A 25,236-nucleotide genomic window follows, 5' to 3' on the forward strand; every position below is an offset into this window, starting at 1 on the left:
TCATTAGCCTTGCTAGCTGGACACAACTAGTTGGGCAGAAAGGCTGACAGGCAGCTCCCAAATGCCTAACATTATTTCTCTCAGTCAGCAGCAATTGCTTCCTGGCACAGCTGTGCTTCACAAACTGTACAAGTACCATGCCAGTATGTAAGTTAGGGCCACGATTTAATTCTACAGTGGAAAAATGACAGTGAGAAATACTACTGAATTTCCAAATTCAATACATACACAAATCCAACACAGATACATGGCTCATTATATTGCCACGGTCAGGTTAAATGACAAGGTCTGTTCAGGTATTTAATCAGGTTAAAAAGAAATAAAATAAAGGCCGTAACCACACTTTTTTGGTGGTTTTTGTTTTTGTTATTTGTTCGCTTTGATTTTGTTTTTAAAGTCAGATCAGTTCGATCTTCTAACTTAGACAGATAAGGAACCCAAGTGTGACTTGCTCAGTCACAAGAACAGCCTGCATGAGGGCTGAGAGTCAGAAATGCCAACACGGACAGTCCATAAATTGCTACACTTCACAGAAATTCATCCTCTTTGAGATTGAACTATTACACTTCCTGTTTTTCTGATTTGAACTTTTAACTCATCCAAGACTTACCCATTTACAGGTTTTGTATGTCATTGCCCCTCTGTTCTGCATCTTGGGTCTTCATACTGTAGTGTCTGGATAAAGAATAACTTGCCATGAAATGTTAGTTGGGACTTCATAGATCAAGGAACACAAAATCTTAACAATGGGAAAACACTTGTCCAAGGATGAAAAACACAACTCAATTTGGCTAACTTTTGTCTCCACCAATAAACTGGAAATAGACAAGTTGTTTTGCTTACATTTTAAAATGTTTAATTGCCATTCAAGCTCTTTACAGAACAATCTCCTGAGAAATGTTATAATAATCAATTTAACTGGAGCAAGCCCACATGCAGCAACATTCATAATATGAAGGGACTATGCCAATACCTGCTCTGCCATCTTGTCTGAAGAAGATATGTCCTCATTACAAGAAAACAGCCCAAAAGATAACACTACTACTGGGTTAGAGATCGTATTCCTTTCTAATGACCAGCAAAGCAGTTCAGAGCACTGCTACATCACAAATTTGATGGCCTAAAACCTCACCTGGGTAAAGAAGCGTAGCTGATAAACTGGCATTACATGCCTAGTCTCTGCGAGAGTATTGACTCTCTTACCCCTTTTCCTGGAAGACAGAAATAATTATTGCAAGCAGGGGCTTTGCAGTTAGTCATAGCTAATTTACGCTCTCCAGTTTCATTCCCTCCTCAGATTTGGATTGCCTCCCCTGGGAGCTGTAATGGACATTTAAGATTTATAACTCCCCTTTGCATCTTTCTCCTGAATTGCTAATACTCTCAGACTTTTGAACTCTTCTCCAAAGCTAAGTGAAATCCATTTTCTCAATTCATAGGGAACACTTAATTGGATAAACAAGAGGCATGTTGTCCCCATGGCTTAGCGAGCCATAAAAGAAGAAACATACATTTCTCTGTGTAAGGAGAAACCTGTACTACTTTAATTCATCCCCTCTTTCTGGATGTTGGGATTGGGATCCTACTTTGAAGAAATAGCAGTAGCTTCCTCTGCGCATTTTGATGCAAAAAAGGTTAAAATATCTGTCACTTTTTGACAAGAATCTGCTAACAAACTGTAATTTAACTAGATTATACAAAGACATATCAAAAGCTGTCAGCAAGTACTGAGCAACTCTAAACTGACACAACATAAAAGTCTGTTAGGAAAAGAAACCCAGTTTCTCCCTGTGGTTGCGAGTTATTAGGAAAAAGACGATGTGTAGACAATGCAGTTCAAATGCTTTGCTGTCATCATAGACATGGCCAAGACTGCTAAATGCAGATTAAGATCTAATGAGGCCCTTTGAGGACAGAGAGCAACAAAGGGCATCCAGATTTCACATGGAAGGCAGAGCCAGAAAGACCTTGTTTACAAAAGAAATCCTCAAATCTCACGGCAGCAATGGCAGCCAAGTGCTGCCTTCTATACCAGGCACAAAGCAACTTTCAAGAGGAGGGCACCTACATTAACAAGATATGCTGCAACAATACTCTGGGTTGGTGAAAACAATTACATACTGCGTGCCACACGAAGGCAAGAATGGCCAGACTGGATTACAAAGATCCCTTCGGTCAAGGAGGTTCTTAGAGAAAGGTTATATGAACAGTACAAGGATGAAATGACATATTCCTGACCTCAAGATAGTCTGGCAATCTTCCGTTCATAAGGGCTTTGTGAGTCAAAGGCCGCACTCTTATCACGTTGGAATTGAATTTTGCTGGAGCTTTTCTCCATCAGTAGCTTATTTGATTCATTTACTATATTGCCATCCAAATTATTCCATGTTTACCCACCTTCTAAGGTCAATTTAAATGACAGATTATGTCTCAGTAATTCAGCAATTTTATATTAATTCCTTTGAACCACTGGTTAAATACCATCTTATCCTAGTGATATATTATTTTTCATTAAATAATGTCACTTCTCTGCTACCGCCTTATCTCCTCCAACCATTTATTTGATTCTCAGTCACACACACTAAAAAGAAATCTCAGAAAGGCTTCCTGATTCTGAAATGTTTGAAAAAGCTCCCACTTGGTGCACCCTTAAAAAGCTTTTCTTCAAAACATTTTTTTTGTTTAGAACCCTTTTTTTCAGTCATCTGGCCAGCTTGTATGTTAATTTTCATTCTCCCTGTCCCCCACCTGAATGTAATCACTGCATTTGCAAGAACAAACTTTTGGTTTTCCTTTTGCTTACTTTTTCTTCTTACTCTGCTGTTTATTCCCACCAGCTTTTTTTGTGCTTTAAAACCCACAAAAAAAAAAAAAAAAAACAAAAAACAAAAAACAAAAAACATAACTCTCACTTGTCTTGAGCTTCCAAAATAATAATATTAATCAAACTCTGTATCACTTAAGTATCTTACCCTTCTAGCTGTTTTCTTTCAAGTCTTCATAATTTTTAAGCAGTTTCTCTTTTGTAAGTTAAACAGACCCATAGCAGACTTGCACTACATACAGAGGAGTAGAAATCAGAGCTGCAAGCTCCAGCACAAGTTTATAGCTACAAATTATTGCATGCAATTCTAACATGTCTTAAGAATCCCAGTCTTAGATTCTGTACCTTATTTTCAGCACAGCACCATGACCGGATTAAAATGTTTTTTGCCCTAGAAGAATGAACCTTGACAGTCCACAGTAAAAAAAAAAAATAATAAGGTTACAGACTGAGAAATGTAACACTTTTAAAAATTTATTTATCATGAAATACAATGCATCAGTAAAACAAGTACAGTTTCCCCTTTCTAGGTGTTTTATCCAGCTTAACACAGCAGAAAGACTGGGAAGGGTGATTATTACATATTTAGTACCTGTTTGTACTAACACTTAAGGACATAAATAACCTTCCTTGTCAAAATAGGGCCATAGATGAAAGAAGCAGTCATTGACAGCTATCATAATAATAGCTGAATTGGCAAAAGTGCAGAGAAAATACAGCAATCACATGGGTAATTGTACTCAGGCAGCTGGTATACTATGCCATTCTGCACAGCAGGAGAGGGGGAAAAAGAAAACACACATCAGTGATGCTACAAAGAGCAGTTCTATTTCATTCATGTTTCCCTGCTCTGCATAAGACACTCAAGTACACAGCCACTGACTAAGAAGTGAAGCCACTGCAACTTCAATTGTGAAGGTAAACAGGCACCGCACGTAAGTTATCTACTCCAGGCATCAGTAGGCAGGATTCACTCTGATTATTCTTGAGTCAAGTTTGGAAGTCTTTTCTTCCAAGACATTAAATTTTCTCTTTCCTGAAGGCATAGCACGCTGGAAACCTACACACCCCGCAGATCTCCGAATACTTTTTTATCTCCCCATGCCCTCTGTAAGGCAGAGGGGGGCATTGGGGTCCATTGGTTTCATTCTATATACTGCTTCACATTATAACAGAGCCCAGATACTTTGTGAGCCACCTGCCAGCATGCTGCACTGTTGGAAGTGCTTCTTTTTATGGCAACTGTGCTACAGAAAAGGCATATAAAGAAATCCACTTTATGAAAAAAATGCAGCCTTCTCATACATGATTGCACTTCAAGAACCAGGTGTGTGATGTCTGCAGGTGCTTGATCAACTCTCTGGTCTTCATATGAATTCCTCACCTGCCTTTTCCAGCCCCCAACTTACTATTATTATTCCAAATCTTACAGCCCAATATGTCTTATGTATTGCTCCAAATCTTAGAGCCCTGAGCAGAAAGGATTTCATGCCATGAAATGATACACAAAGGAGCAGTGAAGGAGAGTTGCAGTTTATATGCACCGAGTACTCTTACTGAAGCTCCTTCTTCATTTAACTACCTGCACGTATGCAGAATTGTGAGGGGTCATAGAAGTCACAGTGCTGAGATTACTGCAGAGTCAACAGCAGCAAAATGAATTTTAATGTGTTCAAGTCTGCAACTTCCCCAGATGCAACTGTTATTAATATCTGAAAACACAGCCCCTCCAAGTACTGGGCATAGTGGCAGCAGGATGAAAATGCTGCCTCTCAACACAGGTTACTAGAGTGTCTGGGGGCAACCACAACCTAAGATTGACGACTTCTGGCTTACATTCTGGCAAACACATCATTACCAGCAAGTAACAGATCTGAAGGAAACTGCAGACACTTTTTTCTTCCCTCAATTTTCTTTCATTTGAAAAACCTAAATAACATAAATCTAGAGAACTATATGCCAGGTCTGTTCGTTTTCCATATAAGATTTGTTCTGGTTATAAAATTCACAGATCAGGACATTCTTCTGCCTATCTTTACAAATAGAAATTTGATCCATTGAAGAATGCAAAAATGATTTGCAATTAATTGATTGCCACCACTGTACAAGTCACAATCAACTATGCAATACTCAAAACGTGCAAAGAGAGATATTTGCACAAGTTCCCTACAATATCATTTCTGCCCTTACATATTGATGAAAATACAGTTCAATAGAATATTCCACTGATTTGACTGCTCCCACATCCATCCAAAATTAACAAGCATCCCATCACAGACTAAGTAACAAAGTTTTGGAAATGGGAACAATTGTTTGGTATATGTTGTCTTATTTTGAAATGCTGAGTCCTTTAAAGCTGAGAATTTTTTCTACCAGTTCCTACCCCTACTACCCTCCCCAGCTCATCCCCCCAAAAAAAGCAGATTGAGATCAACTAAAATAATGTAATGAACAAGCTGGGAAAATATTTTTCCAATACTTTTTATAAATCCAAAACATAACCTGTTTGTTAACTTTCATTCAGGAAGGTATTCAAAACCACATACCAAGAGGCAAACCCATAAATAAAAATTTAGTTTTAAATCCAACTAAAGTTCCAGTTGAAATGATATGATGTGGGCATGTAGGGAAAAGGAGGGAAAAAAAAAAAAAACATGTTTTGTTCAGTGACAGAACTCTACAAATTAAATGCAGTTGATCTGAAATTACTAGAAGTAATTATTCATAGTCAAATTTTTGGCAGAGACTTTTCTGAAGTGGCACCCATGAACTGTAGTGTAATGGAGTTCAGTAAGGGTTAAATACTACCTACAATGTTATTTCAGCTCCATAAATCCCTTTGGTGGGTCCTTATAGTAACGCATATATTCATATTCCTTTTGCTAACACAGAAGCATGTTAATTCCTAACAAAGGAGTTGCTGCAAAAGGGAAATAAATTACTTAGCAATTGTTTTTGCCAAAAGCAAACAAGCTTTGTCCCCTAATATGTAATCCACTGTTTCCTTGATCTGATCTAATCAAAAAGACAGTGTACCTGACTAGATCTTGATTCATCTATCTAATAAACTCAAGCACAGAGAAAAATACAATGGAATACAAAATGAAGGCATAAACCACAATTAACAAAAATGAAGAAAAATAGCTGCTTATACCATTAAGTTGCATTAAGCTCCAGAGCTATGGCTGTGTAACAATGTTGCAAAGGAACCAAAGGCAGTTTTTTTTCTTCATAGCAACTTTCCTCATGTTTACATTTTGGATTAAAAATCAGAGACTGTTACACAGGATAAGACTGTTACACTGGAAAGAAATTTGTAAGAAAACTTGAGACAAGTTGAGCTGAGATAGACACTCTATACAAAGACAAGCAAGAACTCACAATGAATTCTCCAAATATTCCTACAATTACAATAAGTAGTTACAGATATGGCTGTGTGGGAGGTAATGCTCATTTACGACAATTCACTGAGAAGGCTGAGCACAAAGGTAAGAATTCACTGCAGATTAATGAAAAGCGATACATAATGGCATACCAAAGGAGAAAAAGCAGCAGAGAAACAGCCTCAATCTTTGTGCATTAAGTGATGGGCTCTGACCTGTCTGCTTCATGGCAAAAGAAAAGAAACTTGTTTATAACAGCTTAATGACTGTCAAAGGGAAAAAAAAAAAAAAAAAAAAAAAAAAAAAAAAGGCACTATCAGGTGTTCTGAAACACTAGGAAACAAAAAGGTAACAGAGACTATACTATGCAACCGAATAAAAGCATCTCAAACACCATGATCAATGACTGAACATTCATTGTCTCCTCCAAGACAGCAACTTCAGGAAGAATCAAAAAGAAGCTAACAGAAAGCTAGTTAAAAACTAAATGGATTTAGATGTAGCTTCTTTCAAGTGTTAAACTTCATAGTAAAGATCCACATCTCTAGCACCAGGTGACTCTGGGGAGCCCAAGAAAGTATGTAAAAGATGAAGTTGTTAATAGATTCAATAAAAACAATCCAATAAATTTCATATCAAAAAGTTTGATGGCAGCAAAAACATGAGGGAGATGTCCTAATACCCTATTCTTACTCTTCCCTAGATATTTATTTGCCAACATTGTTGGACACAGGATACTGAGTAAAACAGACCTTCACCTTACCCACAGCTTCCAATCTTATGGTCTCAATCAGATTTGCTCCACAATGGTTCTAGACAAGGAAACCAATCTAGTTAACATTGCATCAAAATAAACAGATATTCGAGTTCTAATTGAGCAGTGTTTTAAATATATACATACATATTTATATTTGGGGGAAAAAAAAAACACATTTGCATAAACCTTAACACGAGTTATAAATACAACGGATTTAGATCTTTTTTTTTTTGATTTCCAGGCATCAAAAAGCCTAAGCAGTTTTACTAGGGACTTGTCAGAGCTACCTGGAATACACAATGGATGTGTCTAAACATTGCCGCTTCTTAGCCAACAAGACCAGTTCATTATTACTACTAGTTAATTAGTTATTTTTAAAGCTTGCAATTTCAAATCAGTCTTTCTCCAGAGCACAACTTGGAGCCAGCGTGAGCATAAAGCACATAAGTATCCCAGCCTAAATTAGTAGCTACTTGAATTTTATCTCAATTTACAAGTGGTTTGGGGAAGTTCTTTGATAAGCCTCAGCTTCTAGAGAAACCCAACATATTTGGGCATGGCTTGATAACACCCAACATATATGACAGCCCTGAAGTCTTCGTAATACACAGGTATGTACCTTAGCCCGTAAGCTTTAGCTACAGTTCAAACCTTCTGCAATGCTACAGGTACATATATATTTGTGTATGTGTCTAATACACATGTATATATAATAGCCCCCTGATGCTGACCCTGCTCACAGCCTACAGCTGCTCCTCTGTGGAACACTGAATAGGCAGAACCTGATCTCCAAACTGCTGGCTGGCAGCTGTGGCTGGAAGCCAGGATCACAGAGCTGCTGTAAAAGCACCAGCAGCCCATCTATCCTCTAACTGAAAGCAGTAGGCACAGGGTATTTCAGTCTGGTGTTTACAACACCCACTGCTGTCTACCACTTAACTTATGGCCATTGTTTGTCTGCCCAGAACAGGAGCAAGGCAGGCTTTTCTTGGTGCTTTTTTTTTATTATTATTATTTTTAATTTTTTTCTTTTTTTAAACAGATAGATGAAAAAGGCATACAACTGGCGAGATTTGTCCCTATTACTGTCACATTATATGCATCACTGGGTATGTAGGAAAGCATGAGCTCTTCCCCTCTTACGCTCATCGTTAATAATTACATACAAAGGATGTGCTGTGATGGGCAGCAGGTACAGCACACTGTTAATATGGCAACCAGAGAAAACAATTCTGTTAATCCCCAAGCTGGACCCTTCCTTTCAGCATCATAAAAATGAATTAAAGAGAGGGAGAAAAAAAAAAAAAAAAGTTGTATGAAGAGCAGAACTAATCAAAACCTGTTTTCTCCCCGGATTTGCTTCCCACATGCTCCATTTCCTCACTTACAGCTTTTTTCTCCAGTCTCTCTGGAATCTCTTCCTTCTGCAATCCTCAATGCCAGCAGTAGCACTGCATCCTACCCTGTACCATGTCATAGTTGTACCTGTGTACGTTCATCATGTCTCTGATTAGGAGATCCCACCTTTCTCTGCAAAATCAGTAATAACTTAATATCTTTGATATGTCCATTTCTCTTTCAGATTGGGCAGAGTTTGGCCAACAACATTCAAAGGTACTAGAAGAAACAAAGAACAGACTGCCTTACAAACCCTATCAATCATGCTGAAATACATTTTTTTTTAGTATATTTTTATGTATATTTTTCAATTCTGGGTTCTGAACCCTTAGACTGAAGTCACGCTCCCACAGCTTTCTCTGAGTGAATGAAAAGCTTTGAAGCTTTTTTATATATAAAAAAACACAACACAGGTGAAATCACCAGTGGATATTTTTGAGGGGCAAGAAGAACAAAAAAATGCACACAGAGACAATTTATTAAAAAGACTGATGGCAACTGGAAATATGACTGGGTAGCTCTGCCTTATAACAATATTCCAAAGCAATTAGCAAGTAACCACAGGATTATACAAGAAAATAAGATTCCTTAATACCTTCTAAGAAATGTCTGCCCTCTGTACCGTCAAAAAATAGTTATTTTGAAGCAGCAAGGCAGTCTAATCCTGAGTACATCATTCAGGGTAGTTACTACCAACTAATCCCTACCTTAACATACCTAATTAATGACAATTCCACTGATGTGTAACGTTATAAAAACTGCAGCCAAGCCCAGCTCCTGGGCTAGCAACTTCACACTGGTCAAAGGTGACAAGGCCAAGCCCAGGAGCCACTGACACAGCCGGATTCTCAAGTACTGAGATCACTGATGAGATTCATTTGACCTGTCAATTAGAGTATTTTTGCTGACAATAGACTGGGGGAAGGGAGCTGGCAGATGGATAAAGTTGGATTTCAAACACAAAGAAAAGGGATGGATAAAGTAAAGTACTGCAGCAAACGCTATTCAAAGTTTGAATGATTAATCTGTTTAACAACACACAAAAAAAGCACCACCCCCACAGACCCTACCTTTTCTTGGTCTTTGGAGAAAATAAAACCACACACACAGGTCAAGCAAAAAGAATATCCAAATATTTATTATTATATGGAGAAAAATGGCAAACAAAGCATGACATTGAACAGATGCCTAGAGAACACTGGATTTACTTTCAGTGTATTATTTTTCTACTTACAGCATTTTCCGTACTACTGCCTAAGAAAAGAAATGTACAGCAAGTACACAACAGAGTTACTGAGCAGGTCATTCCTTCTTTACAAGTGACAGAAGGAGCCAAGTCACAACATTTAGACTTTGGAAGTTCCATTATATCCAAACATGGAGAAATCCCCATCCCCAGGGAAAAGGTAGGCAGCTTGCTTTCATGCCTGGCATTCTTCAGATGGGTCATTCCTACACTTCGCCTCCAGCAGATTATCACTGGCTAGACAAACTGGAAGAGGATGCTGTGGAGATATCACTGACATTAATAAGGAGACACTTGTTCCAAGAATGGAGTTCACCTATTGAGGTAGTACAGCAGGAATACACTCCACTTCACTGTCATCTGCACCTCTTAAAGTAAGAGCCACTAAATCTGCATGCTTGTCCTGACACATTCTGGAGCTGTAGAGTTCCCCATCATGGAACAGTGTTGAATCTAATTTCAGATGGTCATAAGGGCAATTTAAAGAAAAGAGAAATGTAGCCTTTTTAAGCATACTTCTGTATTCTCAAGTATTTACACACTTGTGATAATGAAAATCTACTTGCATTTGAAGAGAAATAATTTTACTGGTCACGGGTATGCCATAGGGCAATACAAAAACACGACCATTTTTCTGGGCTGGAGGAGTAAGTTAGGCAGGAGTTTTGCAGGGCTCTAGTGGCTATCTTTAATAACAAGTTAAAGAAGTTTTTCAGAGCTAACAAACCAACCTCACAAGCTGGAAGATGTAGAAGCAGACAAGAATCCCTATTACCTCTTAGTGATGTGTTTACTTCAGAACAAAATATCATAAAACCATTTTAAAGTACAGATTCCTTTATCCCCCAACCTTGTCTAAGGAAAGCCCTAGCTTTGCACAGTCTGACAACACGATGCATGCTTTCCATGTCCCCAAGAAAGTCTAGAACAGTAGTATTAAACTACTTGCACAGAACACATAACTAATGAAGTACTGTTATGGTACCTGCACAAAACTTTTCAGCTGGAGACAGATCATGAGATAATGCACGGTTCAGCATGGAAAAGCTATCTCACACTAAGCAGAAAAGTTTCTTGGGATATAGCAGGAGAACAGTGATCATGCTGGGTTTCCCAAAATTGAAGCAAGTCTTCAACAGAAGTTATTCTTGAATGGACCAGATTAAGAAGACAGGTGGCACTCCATATGTACTAGGCTTCATTCTTACGTCTCATATAATGGATAGTACTTAAAAGTACTATCCTGCAAAAAAGGAGAATGGTTACACTTGAGTAGAATTCAACATCGTCGTTCTTTTCAAAGAGAAGCTTGCCACAAGTGCCAGGGCAGGCACTGATCTGCGTGGAAAGGTCCCACTTGGAGCATCTTCCACCAGCTGCCATAGAAAGAAAAGCTGTCATACAGCCAGCAAGCAAGTGTTCACAGATGGCTGTTCTGACTGTGGGGACACAGAAGGAAGAACTGAGGCAGGGGAAATCTTAAAAAATCCCGGGCACAGGCAGCAGACTTGACCCAGTTTTCTACAGACTGATAGCATATGGAGCAGCCAACAGGTCTGGCCTGCCTGCCTGTCACTGCCAAGAAACAGCACTGTTCTGCAGCAGCTTGATTTGGGGGAGGCAGAGGGGAGGTGGGAGGAGAAATAAATAAGCAAACAGTACTTCATGACTGTGTACTGCGTTGCTGTTGCCTGGGCAGCAAACAACAGCAGCACTTCTGGTAAACACTGATGTCCATCAGGACAGGGGCAAGCTTCTGAGCAGCTGGAGAGAGCTGAAGCATGACCTGTATGAAGACGTCACCCAGCATGGCCACGAGCTTACCAGATACAAGTGTACAGATCATTCTTAGTTTCCATACTAATGTTCTTCCACTGCTCTTCCATTTCCATGCTAATGTTTAAATAGTCTTTGAAGATAAAAACACTACCAGAAGTCCAACAGCAACTGTCTGTTGATAGCTTTACACTATAAACAAGTGTAAAGAAAACAAAGCCTTAATGATGCTCTGCCATCTGAAAGTGCTATAAACAACGTCTGTGCTCCTGACGAATAAAAGAGGGCCTTATTCTAATGAAGAGGATATAGATTATCAGAAAAAAAGTTATCTTCCTGGCTCTTCTGGAAGAGCTACTAATCTTCTACTCAGTGCATAAACCTAGAATATTCATTTCATTCAACTTCTGAAATTTGTCCCCGCCAGTCCCTCTAAGAGGACAGGCTCACACATGCCTTAACAGCTACGCAAGGGAGCTCAGGACTAACACACGATTGAGAACCAAGGCATTACTGTTTGGAAAAAGCTCATGATAATCTTTTGCTTGAAAGGCACTGTGGAAACATGGAGCATTATTAGAAGTGTGCCCTACACAGCCTGCCAAGACAAGTCCAAATATTATTTCCACAGAGACACAAGAATTAAAACATTTCCTCCCCTCGCTTCCTCTTGGAAACTCTCCTGTATCCAAGAGATTTCACGTCTGTTCTCCCAAGTGCCACAGTTTTGATCCACTTCTGGCATTCCAGCAGTGACCTTCCCTTCAGGGTCTCCTCCTCTATCTAACCCAAAATAAATAGCAAGTGCCAAATTCCGCACTTGTGACGGGGCGACCCTGGCTATACGTACAGATTGAGGAACGAGAGGCTGGAGAGCAGCCCCTCAGAAAGGGATCTTGGGGTTCTGGTCAACAGCAAGCTGAACTTGTACCAGCAGTGTGCCCTGGCAGCCAGGAGAACCAACCACACCCTGGGGTGCATCAGGCACAGCACTGCTACTTTCTCGAGGGAAGGGATTGTCCTGCTCTGCTCTGCACTGTTGCGGTCTCCATTACTGTGTGCAGCCTTGGATGCCACAGTATTAGAGATAAAACCGTTAGAGAGTGTCCAAAGGAGGGCTACAAAGATGGTGAAGCGTCAAGAGGGCAAGATGTGTGAGGAGCAGCTGAGGTCCCTTGGTTTGTTCAGCCCAGAGCAGAGCAGGCTGAGGGGAGGCCTCATGGCGGCCTGCAGCTCCCTCACGAGGGGAGTGGAGGGGCAGGCGCTGAGCTCTGCTCTCTGGGGACAGCGACAGGACCCGAGGGAACGGCATGGAGCTGGGACAGGGGAGGGTCAGGCTGGGGGTTAGGGAAAGGTGCTGCACCCAGAGGGTGGTCGGGCACTGGGACAGGCTGCCCAGGGCAGTGGGCATGGCACCGAGCTGCCATAGTTCAAGAAATGTTTAGACAACACTCTCAGAAATATGGTCTCATTTTTGGGACCCAGGAGTTGGACTTGATGAGCCAAGTGGGTCCCTTCCCACTTGGGATATTCTATGATGCTAAAAACTAAATGGAAATAGAAATCCATTTCTATGTTTTCTATACTTTCAGTGCTGTGCAAGAACGATCTTTAAGACAAAACAGAAAAATTATTTTCAATGGAGAAACACAATACATCCCAGAAAGAAGAAAAAATAGAAGCACAAACATGGATGGTGCTAAAGAGCTAAAAAAATGGGGATCTCCAGGATGGAAATAATTTACCCAATTAGCTCGGGAAGCAGCAGACAACTACAAACAGGCTTGGAAACCTCAGGTTTTCATCCTGAAAATCAGATTGTATTTCTCAACATTGGCAAAACTATTAATTAACAGAGGTTTTTATTGACACTGGCTCTTTTGAAGAGCTTTCAGGGGAAAGGCAAGTTAAGCCACCTTTCCAAGCTCATGGCAGTTGCAGTTATTAAGATTCAGACCCAACTCCTACTACAACCTCTTCAGAACAGTGACTTTTAGACTTCATACATCATTCCAAAGTCATCATATTTTTCCCTCAAGGCCCCTTTCAACATGAATTAATGATTCTGTATTTTCAAGGTTTCATCTTTGAAAAAAAAATGAGACCGTATTTGTCTGCTACAGGTGTTTTGTCAAAAAGAAATAATCCCCAGGCTTTTCTTCCAGCAAACTTTGGTTCAAAAACCCCCAAATAAAAGTAAACCTCAAAAAGTTTGTAACTCATATCAAAGGATCACTTTGAAACGTACTACCAAGTTGATTTATTATGTAATTTGATAATTATTTTTTTTAATTGTTGTTGTGGGCTAAGCACATCAAAAGGCATAATGAAGCTCTACTGTCTCATTTTTAAGTTCTCGTTCTAATGAAAACTAACCAAGCTGTTTTGGCAAAGCCCACAACAAAATGACCAAAGAAACTACCTGTATCATTATACCACCTTTTCCTTACAGACCCCCCCTGAACATACGGTCTTTCAGGGAAGTTTTCACAAACTGGTGCCCAGCAGAAGAATTTCCGAGAAAACCCCTTGATACTCGTTCCTGTGGAACTGAAGCTCCTGCTCTCAAGTAATGGTCTTCTTCTCCAGGCAGTATGCCAGAAGTGTTGCCAGCACTTGTGTGATACTCCAGAGTTTCCCAATTCATCTCCATCAGACCTGTCTTCATGTTAATTTACATGCACTGTGAGGCTGTTTATGAAACCCAAAGTTCCCAAAGCTTCTGAAAGCTTCATGCTTCTCAATAGCAAGGAACTTGCTTGGATATTGATAGGTTGGCAGGGAACGGATGTACTTTACAGATACCTTGGTGTTGAGTTCAGGCTCAAGCGTGAACCCTCACTACCTAGACTGTTGCAGACTGAGATTTGTTGGCCAAGAAAGGTCAATGTGCTGCTCTACGCACTTTAAACTACTATTATTTGTCACACAAAGATTAAGGCACTAAAGCACACGCAGGCTGCACATACTTCATCACCTCTGCCTGCATACTCCAGAAGGCCTTTGCATTTTGTCTGTCACAGATTGTGTGCCATTTTACAAAGCCCCCTAAACCATTACTTTCTTCATGTCCATGCACTTTTGCCTCTTCCTTCCCCCCCGACAAGATAGGTCTAGCCTTATCCTCTAGAACTAGAAACCTGAGCTACAGTAGTGATAAAGAACAAAGCACAGCAAAAATAAGGCTTCCACCTGCTTGTCTCAGTCTGAACCACAGGCTAGTGACAAATATAAGAGTTCAAGCTCCAGCCTTGAAAGTACTCCTTTGAATGAAGGATGCCTACATGTGATTCAGGCTTGAATTTAAAGCTCTGGATAAGGCTGCACCTACCCTAGCATTTATTTCTGAAGTTGCAGAGCAGTTCTGAAACATGTCTTCCAGCTGTCCCCACCTACCACCTGCTGGAGTGGTTTGCAAAACAGTTTCAGTGCACCTGAGCTACATTCCCTGTAGAAGAAACTAAAGCAGGAACTCATATCCAGACACACAGCAAAAGCACTCCAACTACTAAGAGGATCAAAACAATGATTATATATTTGAATGGCTTCAAGCCATAATGTAAAGAGCCCGGGAAAAAAAAAAAAAAAAAAAAAAAAACAGAACTAGTCAAATGTAAACCCCAAAGAGCCTCCAAAAGAGCCTCCAACTTTTGGCCTACTGATTCTCTCTTCCAAAATTCCAAATTACACCCCTAATAATAAATCATTTCTTTTAGAAAACTGTGTCAGTAAAGTATCGGATTGGCACATTCCATTTGTTAGCACACGCACTCATATACAAGTGCTCAAGCTCAGTTCTAGTAACACCTAAATTAGCCAAGAACCCCTCTAAATGTCACTTACCAGGCCGCTGCATGTGCTGATTGCTGCTGTCCCACTCCCAGAACCTGGCTGCAATACTGTGCCAATGAAGTGGCAATGAACTCCTGAGTGAGTTGCAATCTTTGCACTAGTATGGTTGCCACGTCGCTTCTCTACTATGTAGTTGTGGGAAAGAAATCCCATGTGGGCAGTCAAATTGAAAAACAGATCCTTCTCCTTGTGGTTGATTTTATAATACACCACATTTTCTTTTTTGCTGAGATCTCTCTTCTTCTTCGTGTTTGAGATGTGGTGGTGTAAATTAAAAGAAACAAAATGCCCGCTTGCATCTACTCGTGCTGGATCAACCACATGGTATTCTTGCAATGTCTTGATAAATTGCTCTGAAAGGAACAGAGAAAAAAGAAACAAAACTAGGGTAAGTGCTAGCCTGTTTACAGGTTGTGTGATTTAAAGGAAAACTCGAGAGTGACAGCAAATCACCACACAATCCTACTGGCACAATGGCAGGCAGTACACAGACCAATGTGCAATACAGTCCTTACTTGGGCTTTCTACTCTCCCATCATAACACATTTTAGAATTCAAACATCCTCCTTTTTAATTATTTTGTCACCATGCAAATGAAGTATTGACTCTCCCCATTCCCAATCCCACAACAGCTAGCAACACTGTCTTTCAACCTAAGCACGCTAGGCTGTGACCAAGAAGATCCCCACACATTCAGACAGATGACCACCTGAAGGAGGAGGCAGAGCCTTACAAATACATATAGGAAAAGCAGCGTGGTTCACTGCAGCAATGGCACATCAGTAGCATCAGCTTTAGATGCTGCAGCAGAGGGAATTTTAAAGAGTGGTTTTGAAGGAGAATAAAGTAAATGTACCATATTGCATAAGGACTTCCAACCAGGATAAGATTGGACACCTTTTCAGAATCTAGAAGAGGAAGAAATCAGGATCTACCAGGGAATTAAAGCATTTCTGGCATTCTTGTCTCTTGTCGCAGAACACCTGTCAGTGATTTCTTCTTAAAACCCTAGTGTAAAACTCAAAAGCCCCAAGCAAATAACAAACCCATGTAAAACACAGCCCCTAAGAACTCATACCCTAAAGGCCATATCTTCAGCTGGCATACTTGATTTCAGCCCAAGAAATCATAGGCTGAACATATTTCACTAAAAAGAAAGTGTGAAGATACATGTCATTTCAATTCCTCCTTTCCTAGGGCTGTTCTTTGTTCCCAAAGCCTCAGCTGCTTATACATGAAGTGATTACATCTCATTCATTAATTAAGCTGCTTAACAAAGCAATTAACCTGCTCCATAAGCTTTCAGAGCAATTTACTCCTCCCTAGGACTGATAAGGCAATCCTTCTAGACACACTTATCTCTCCACTGACTGCACCTTCAAAGCCACACGGGATAAATCATGCCCAGACACACAGTCTGGATTCATCGCCTTTGGGAAGGAACATAGCTCCCATCAGCTGCAGTATAGGACACTACGGCTTGTGTGTCCTCAGGCCACGGGCACTTCAGACACATGCAGTGAAAGAGTCCCAGTTGAAAAACAAACAAACAAATACACACCACACTTCCCAGCACATAAACTAAACTACATTAGCAATTTGGCCTTGTCTCAACAGCATCTTTTATTTCAGAAGCGAGCTCAACACTCTCCGATACAATAGATGTCTTTGTATGCAAGTCTTCCCAGCAGCCTACAATGACTCTGTGCCTTCACAGGATAACCTACAGCAGTTGGCTCTTAGATCTCCACAGCTGCAGGTCTTGCCAAGAGGAAGACTCACACCTACCACAAACACTGAGAGATGCCTCCTGCCCTTGTCCACATCCGCACAGCGGGGACTGAGAGGTTGAAAACTCCATCCACACACTCCTGTCTAAAGTTCACACAGCCTGTTGACAGCACAGCAAGCGCATGCTGCCTGACAATTTAGCAGCAGAACCTACACTGAGGCCCTCCCTTCCTCAAAGTTTAGGGTAAAAGCTCTCCTTGATAGAGAAGAAATCCCCCTAACACATCTTACCTGAAGAAGTTGTATTACAAAACTTCTGGGTATTTCCCTCCATGTCACATACTATGCTAGCAAAGGCCAGGTTACAAAGAATGCTGATAGACGACGACCTCATTTCTCCATTTTTCAGCCCAGGTTATGGAACAATCTAATTAAAACCCTGAAGGAAATCTTACTTTCCACTGGGCAATACAACTTTGCTTGCTGTCTTGAGCTTAATTTATTATGGCTTAAGTGTTAAGCTCCATGCAAGACCAAAGGCTTGTGGTTTTGGACTTCAGATTATTTGAGGAAATTTTTTACTTCAGCACTACAGTAATTAGTGCGTAGAGGTTAAGGCAGTTTAGACATCTTTGGTAAAACTGAAAACAATGCCTAAGCATCTGGTGACAGCAAGATCAAAGCAGAGAAGTCTAACTTTTTCCACCAACCCTTTCAGTACTCATTTCTAAATGTTAGTCACTGGAGAGTGGAATTATGCTGAAATAATATTATACTGTAATATAACCGCAGAAATGAATTATTAAAAAGTCTGCAAAAGACCAGAGGGAATAAGATTACAACACAATGAAGTTTAACAAGATGAGGCTAAAGATATTTCTGCAAGTTATCATTATCAATATTAGCAAAGGCAATCCCATCAATATTAAAAGAATTAACTGAGCTCCATGTTAAGCCTAACATACTACTTAACCTTTCTAGCTGGAGATGAGTGTTTGAAACCAAGACAGGAGGTACAATTTTGATAATACCTCTCTGCTTTCCTAGGAAAGAAGAACATTCAACAAAAAGGAAGTGGCAACAGAAAATAACTTAACACATGCAGTCCAAACTGCACAAGAATAATGGTTATATTCTTCAATATTGACTTCTTCAGTCATCCTACAGTAGCAATTAGTACACATTAAAACGCTACAGGCCACCATAAAACTTTGTGCCAGCAAACACAGAATGGAGGAAAGGTATCTTGGTGCCAGTGATGATCCTTGGGGCTGGCATGGCAGGGTGTTCTCCTCATTCTCCACAAAAGCCGTATCTGTCAAGTGGCCCTGCTTGGGATTTGTATTTCAGGAAAGGGAAGACTCCCCTGGGAGGCTTCAGAGCACCAACGTGGACACCACTTTGCCTTCCACAACTGGAATCTGAGCACACTGGCTTGTGTTGGTGCCATAAGCAGGGCTGTAACTTCACATGAAGCAAGACACGTTCAATCTGTGCTTTGCCTCGGAACCACAGTGCTTGCATGGGCCCTTCTGGACAGATGAACTAGCAAGGTTGGCGACTAAGCCCCGGGCCCTTGGGGCTTGCTTAAGAAATCTAAGAATTGCTCAGTTCCTTTGAGAAACCCTCCCTGCAGACCCTGCCAATGCTGTGACTTGACAAACATCTGATAATATTTAAATCCACTGCTGTCTGTTCCACTCCTGTGGGGATTCAAACGCACAACACATGGCACAGTGCTGCCTATATTAAGAACTGCTGTATACAGAGTGGATCAACTAGGATAAAGAGAAAAACATTCACAATCTGTCACACGTGACAGGAAGTGCACATCTCCTTCTAGATGGAAAGCATGTTTTTCTGACAAAATTCCTTTAAAATGTGACACATCATCACTTGCCATTGTTTCAACTTCATCCTTGCAGTTCATCTGCATCTGCCCTTCAGACCATCTGGCTTCTTTCCAAATGATCCTGAGGACAAGCACTAGTGTTGCTCACTGCTGTCAGATGTCTTCCCAAGCCAAAGAAAGGCTCTGTACCCACAAAACACCCCTGAGCTGAAAAGACCCATCCTGGGAATCAGCCACTCAAAGAGGCCTTGGACATTTAGCAATGTTTAACTCTCTGACCAGCCACACTCCCTGTGGATGCTGAGTGAAGACTGACACTTAACAGCTGTGCTAGACACTAGCTTTAGTCATGACCATTGCATGTTTCACATTTAAAATTGCATTCAGTCTTCCTCTGGAAAAAAAAAAAAAAAAAGTTGAACTGTCCCTCTAGACAAAGCTCAGAAAATACTATGCCTAGAAAATGAAATTAATTCTACATCCATTTCTAAATGCCTAGCAAATAAACAGCTAGATGCACTAACACTGCTATCCTTGTCCTGTCCCTCTTAAGTGTCACAGAAATGCAATGATTGTATCCATTCACTCTAAATGTATTCTGTGTAAACTAATTTCAGGATAATTGTTGCTCACTTTCCAAGCAGCTTATTTAACCACTTTTCCCTTCCACTCTCTCTGAGGGGCACAGAAGACTTCCTCCTCTGTGCTCAGGCTCTCCCACTGACTGCACCACAGCTGTCGATTAGACCGGGAAGGTTTTCCGAAAGCAAAAATTCCTCCTACATTTTCAAGCCTTCAACCACTTGGCAGAGTCTTCCAGCTACTCATGATTTTCCTCTCTTGGGAACTGCTTCTCTTCATGCTCCTTAAACAGGCAACAGCATAAAATTTATGCTACACTACCCTAGCTGGACGTCCAGCTGCTGTGAAAGGGTGCAGTAAAGTTAAGCCACCTGAAGAAGCAGCCCAAGATGCAGGGAGTGGCTGGCAGGAGGCTCCTCCAGCACGGGAACCTTAACTTGCTGTCCTCAACGAGCATGAATAACTCAAAGTTTATTTTACATCCCGGGAATACCAATCCTTTGTAGTTTGTGCTGTTCAGTTCAGCAGAGAGAAATGATACGGGTGTTTAGAGAGATGCTAGGAAGGGAAAAAAAAAAAAGAAAAAAAAAAAAAAAAGAAAAGGATTTGGCGGTGCCTTTACGGAGCGCGAGTTAATGACTTCCAAAAAGCCGCAGAAAGGCAGAGGAGCACTGGACGTGCAGCTCACGCTCCGCCAGAGCGTAGCAGCAGCAAAGCCTCGGCGGGGGCTAACACACCGGGGGATTTCGGTCTCCCATGAGTGAATAACACCGGGAAACAGCGACTCGCTCCGCTGCAAGCAAACCCGGAGCCGGGCTGCCCGGCGGGGAGCCCTCCCCGGCCGCCCTCCTTCCCTCCCTCCCTCGCTCGCTCCCTCCCTTGCTCGCTCTTCCCCTGCCGCCGCCCGCGTACCGCTGACCTTGCCTCCCGTCGGGGAAGGGAGACCCGCCCGCCCCGCAGAGCGCCGGGACGTGGAGGACGAGGAGCCAGAAGGAGCCGCTCGCCGCCCGGCTCGGCGGGACACATGGCATGGTGCGGGCGGCGAGCTCCGGGGACGCCTCAGCCGGGCCGCGGCATGGCCGGGGCAGCGGCGGCCTCCCGGCACCGCCCGCACTCCGGCGCCGCTCCCCCGAAAGGGCTGCGCGGGGCCGGCCCGGTGTCTGATTTCTGCCGGCGGAGGAAGGAGGGCCGGGGTGGGGTGGGAGGGAAGGAAGGGAAGGGAGACGCTGCGGGAAGCCGCCGCCGGGGTTAAGGCGCCCCAAGGGAGAGGAGCGAACCGGGCGGGCAGCGAGGCGGGGGCTGCCGCTCCCCTCCGCCCTCCCTTCCTCTGCCTCGCCTCCCCGGCCCCTCAGCGGGACCCCCCTCGCACCGCCGAGGTGCTCGGGACGTGCTGGTGGTCGAGGTGTTGCTCGCCGAAGAGGCGAGGCGTCGACCTGCATGAGGTCAAAGGCTCCTCAGGGCCCAGCCGGGGTCTGCGGCCCCTGGCACTGGGTGGCCATTGGGCAGCCTTGAGGCTGCTTCCCCCCTTGTTGCTGTGTTTTCAGGGTGTGTTACTGTGCTGGGGCTAGTTCCAAACACCACCCCACAGGTTCTTTGTAGAAAAGGTTTGCAATCACCTCATCAGTTATATCGTTAGCTGGGCACGGTGTACTCCTCGCCATAGATCACTGAATACAGCCTCTGCCTCACTACCAGCACAGCCACTTTGTTCCGCAGGTTGCTACAGATGCTCACACGTGGCACCATTTCGATGCTGTCGTAGAATCGAATAATAGACTCATTAAGTTTGGAAATGACCTCAAGACCATCTGTTCCAACCACCCCCCTACCACCAATGTCACCCACTAAACCACATCCCTAAGCACCACATCTAACCTTTCACTGAACACCCCCAGGGACAGTGACACCACCACCTCCCTCAGCAACCTATTCCAATGCCTGACTGCTCTTTCTGAGCAGAAATGTCTCCTAATTTCCAACCTAAACCTCCCCTGGTGCTACTTGAGGCCATTCCATCTAATCCTATCACTAGTTATCTGCAAGAAGAGGCTGACCCCCAGCTCCCCACACCTTCCTTTCAGGCAGAATCACAGAATCATCTGGGTTGGAAGAGATCTCCAAGATCATCGAGTCCAACCTCTGACCTAACACTAACCAGTCCTCCACTAAACCATATCACTAAGCTTTTAAAGACCATATCACTTATCTTTTAAAGACCTCCAGGGATGGTGACTCAACCACTTCCCTGGGTAGCCTATTCCAGTGCCTAACAACCCTTTCTGTAAAGAAGTTCTTCCTAATACCCAACCTAAACCTCCCCTGGTGCAACGTTAGCCCATTCTCCCTCATCCTGTCACGAGACACATGGGAAAATAGAACAACCCCCACCTCACTACAGTCTCCTTTAATGTACCTGTAGAGAGCGATAAGGTCACCCCTGAGCCTCCTTTTCTGCAGGCTGAACAATCCCAGCTCCCTCAGCCACTCCTTCTAAGATTTGTTCTCCAGACTCCTCACGAGCTTTGTCGTCCTTCTTTGGACTCGCTCGAGTGCCTCGATGTCCTTCTTGTAGCGAGGGGCCCTAAACTGAACACAGTACTCAAGGTGTGGCCTCACCAGAGCTGAGTACAGGGGGACAATCACTTCCCTAGCCCTGCTGGCCACACTGCTTCTTATACAAGCCAGGCTGCTGTTGGCCTTCTTGGCCACCTGAGCACACTGCTGGCTCATATTCGGCCAACTAACAACCAATATTCCCAGGTCCTGCTCCGCCAGGCAGCTCTCCAACCACTCCTCTTCCAGCCTGTAGCTTCTCTGGGGGTTGTTGTGCCCCAGGTGCAGGACCCGGCACTTGGCCTTGTTGAACTTCATGCAGTTGACCTCAGCCCATCAGTCCAGCCTATCCAGATCCTCCTGCAGAGCCTTCCTACCCTCGAGCAGATCGACACACACACTTGGTGTCATCTGCAAACTTAGTGAGGGTGCATTCACAGTCCCCTCATGCAGATCATCAATAAAGATACTAAAGAGAGGGTTCCTCGGTAGTCCCCTGCTTTAAACTGGCTGTTCCATGGGTTTCTGTGATCATTTCATGGCAATCCAGGTTTCATGATGGGCATTCTTCAAGATTTTCCAAAGGGGAAGATTCTTGCCTTCACTGAGGAGAACTCTGAAACTCCAGAGAATGAAAATGCATGAAAGAGTTAAAAATCCAAAGATTTCCAAATGGGTTAGAAATGTGGCTTCCCCCAGTCTTGGGACATGATAGCTCCAGAAATAAACATATTTATAAAAGAGTAGTGATATTTGATTCATGAGTCATAATGTGCTCTCATCTAGCTAATGGAATGACACAAACTATGAAGAAGAGGGTGATTTTGTGTAATATTGATATCCAACAATACTTGCCAAAAGAAGATTTGTTCATTGCAATGTGTTTATTTTGATACAGCTGTCCATATATTTTGCATATGAGTAATGTTATCTTGCACTTTACAGTGACAAGTTTCCTGGTGTTCTTAGTGTTAGGATTCTTTCAGTAATCTAGTCACATATTGTGCGATAGACACTTCTGTGACACTGGAAGATGTAGTTTGTTTAGATCTTTATCAGTACATCCCTGACATTAATTTAAAGCCAAATGTGACCTGAAGTTGGTATAATGTCTTTAATACTTCAAGATTAAAATTTTAAATAAAGTATTTTAAATACATTTGAGATTTAAATAAATTTGAGGTATCTATGGAAAGCAGAATAAAAAGGAAACTGTTAAAATGAACAGAACAGACTAGGAGCACTGGAAAGGAGGGATGAAAGTTCAAGGAATGGGCATATGTGTACAAACTGCTGGTTTGGAAAACTTCTTGAAATCAGAAAAGCAGTCCTTCTGTGCGAGGCATGTAACTATTTACTTGATTCAGCTTCCCATCATCTTTTGGGTAGCTGCTCACTGTGTATGCAGTGAGAAAACTAGGATTTTATGTAGGATCCTATCTTGGCTTCCTTCTCAGCAGGAAAAGTTAATTCCCATTGCCCACAATTCTCTTGAAGCATGAGGTGTTTCTCCTTCTGCCTTTTTTTTTTCTGAAACTACAAGGTTTCTCATTCTAGACGAACTCTCTCACTCTCTCAGCCTACTCTTTCCTCCTCTCTTCCCTGATACCTCTTTTCCGGACAGCATCACATGAGAGAAAAAAAAAAAAAAAAAAAAAAAAAAACAGGAAATGTTGAAGAAACGATGGCTTAAGGAACTCTAGAGAGATGGTGGAAATGTGGGTGTTTTGTTCTGTTTTGATTTTGTTGTTGTTGTTAATGACCCAAAATTGTAGATGTAAAAGCCATACAGAATGGAGAAAAACGAAAAACAACTGTGGGAATCTGAATCGAAATCTCTATAATTCCCTGGGCTTTCTGCCAGCTTCCACACACACACACACACACACACACACACAAAATGATTCACTGGGTGTAGTGTCAGAAAATATGCCGGGGTCAGTAGGATTCCTGCTTAAGAGCTGAAGTGGTGCTAGCCAACACAGTTCCCTACACTTAAAATGTGAAGCAGTGGCACAACTAGAAAGCACTTTTGTGCTCTGCAGACACACTGAGACCAGCTACTTTAATGCACAGACTTTATGGCACTCTTCCCAGTACAGGCCTGATTTAGGAGAGCATTTGTGGGCTATGAAAATAAAAAAAAACATATTTTAAACCATGTAGTCATTCACAAGAAATAGTTAAAATCTAATGTTAAGGGATTAATTAGTTGTCTCCTGTTCCAAAAGAGGCATAACCTGAGTTTTTGGAACCTTCTGTGAATGTATGGGTTGTTTTTATTTTTATAATTCGACTTCAGTTACAAAAAGGAAAAGAATACACCACATCAGCAGCGTTCTTGTGGCAGCAAAGGTATTGCAGTTCAGTAACTGCAGCTCAACACCGAAAAGCCTCTATGTTTATTGAATGGAGATTGGGGGAAAAAAACAAAACAAAACAAAACAAAACAAACAAACAAACAAAAAGATTTGTGATTAAGAGATACTGTCAAACCACCCATATCTGAAACTTTTTTAATTTCCTTAAGTAGACCTGCAGACCAGAGGTAAAAGAAAAGCGTGTAATTTGTACACAAAAATGTGTATACAAGTACACAGTAGTTTGTGTACTTGTATAAATACGTGCATAGGGACAGAAATGCAGTGGTTATGATTGGTGAGGAACAACAACATAAATTACATGATTTGATATTAAGGAGTTGCAAAAAAATTAAGCCCACCTGAAGACAGTAAGGGAAATTCTGCTTCACTGGGAATGAAAGTCTCCTGCCCCAGATTTAAAGATCTAAAAGGCATCTAATACGTGCTTGGTTGTCGCTCCTCCATTCAGTAGATAAGAGAAGATGCACCTGGATAAAGAGGAATCCCTTTCTGCCACATGCAAGGTGAAGCACCATTTGGACCTGGCTGTCTGTTAACTGTGCAGGCAGTTTAACAATTTGCTTGGACAGGAAACGTTAAGGAGATAAATCACATGTGATATGGTGGACCGTGTTAGAACTATGAAGTATTAGCAGAGAAATAAACTGAAAGGGAATGACACTGAATCCCAAGGACTCTCGTGGAAAGTTTGCTGAGTAATTATTGTGCACCTGTTCCTTTTTTTTTGGAGACATATTTAGAAGGAAGTTTGTGAGTATATTTAAAAAAAAATAAATCTTTTTCCCACTTTTTCATTTAGAGACACAGTCTCTTACACCCAGCTAACTTCTGGTAATTGAGACAAAAACAATGTTGGATCTCTCACTTTCCATTTCAGTTCTAGCCTTTAAAGATTTTT

General features: G+C 41.9%; 1 protein-coding gene across 3 annotated transcripts in view; it reads right to left on the reverse strand.

Moving 5' to 3' along the window:
- Positions 1-20,855, reverse strand: part of ADAMTS12 (ADAM metallopeptidase with thrombospondin type 1 motif 12) — a 173,052-nt gene extending 152,197 nt beyond the window's left edge. For 2 of the 3 annotated variants that reach the window (XM_038170323.1, XM_072030844.1), the window contains exons 1-2: positions 20,321-20,855; positions 15,228-15,589 (exon numbers count right to left, since the gene is read on the reverse strand). In XM_038170323.1, the coding sequence (XP_038026251.1) occupies positions 15,228-15,589; positions 20,321-20,840 (882 nt within the window). In that variant the 5' untranslated portion in view covers positions 20,841-20,855. Of the gene's footprint in view, positions 1-15,227; positions 15,590-20,320 lie in introns of those variants that run through there. The other variant, XM_038170324.2, reaches the window with a different exon arrangement.
- Positions 20,856-25,236: the final 4,381 nt, after the last annotated feature.

Source organism: Anas platyrhynchos, chromosome Z (assembly GCF_047663525.1).
Source record: "Anas platyrhynchos isolate ZD024472 breed Pekin duck chromosome Z, IASCAAS_PekinDuck_T2T, whole genome shotgun sequence".
In the NCBI taxonomy this organism is placed as follows: Eukaryota; Metazoa; Chordata; class Aves; order Anseriformes; family Anatidae; genus Anas; species Anas platyrhynchos.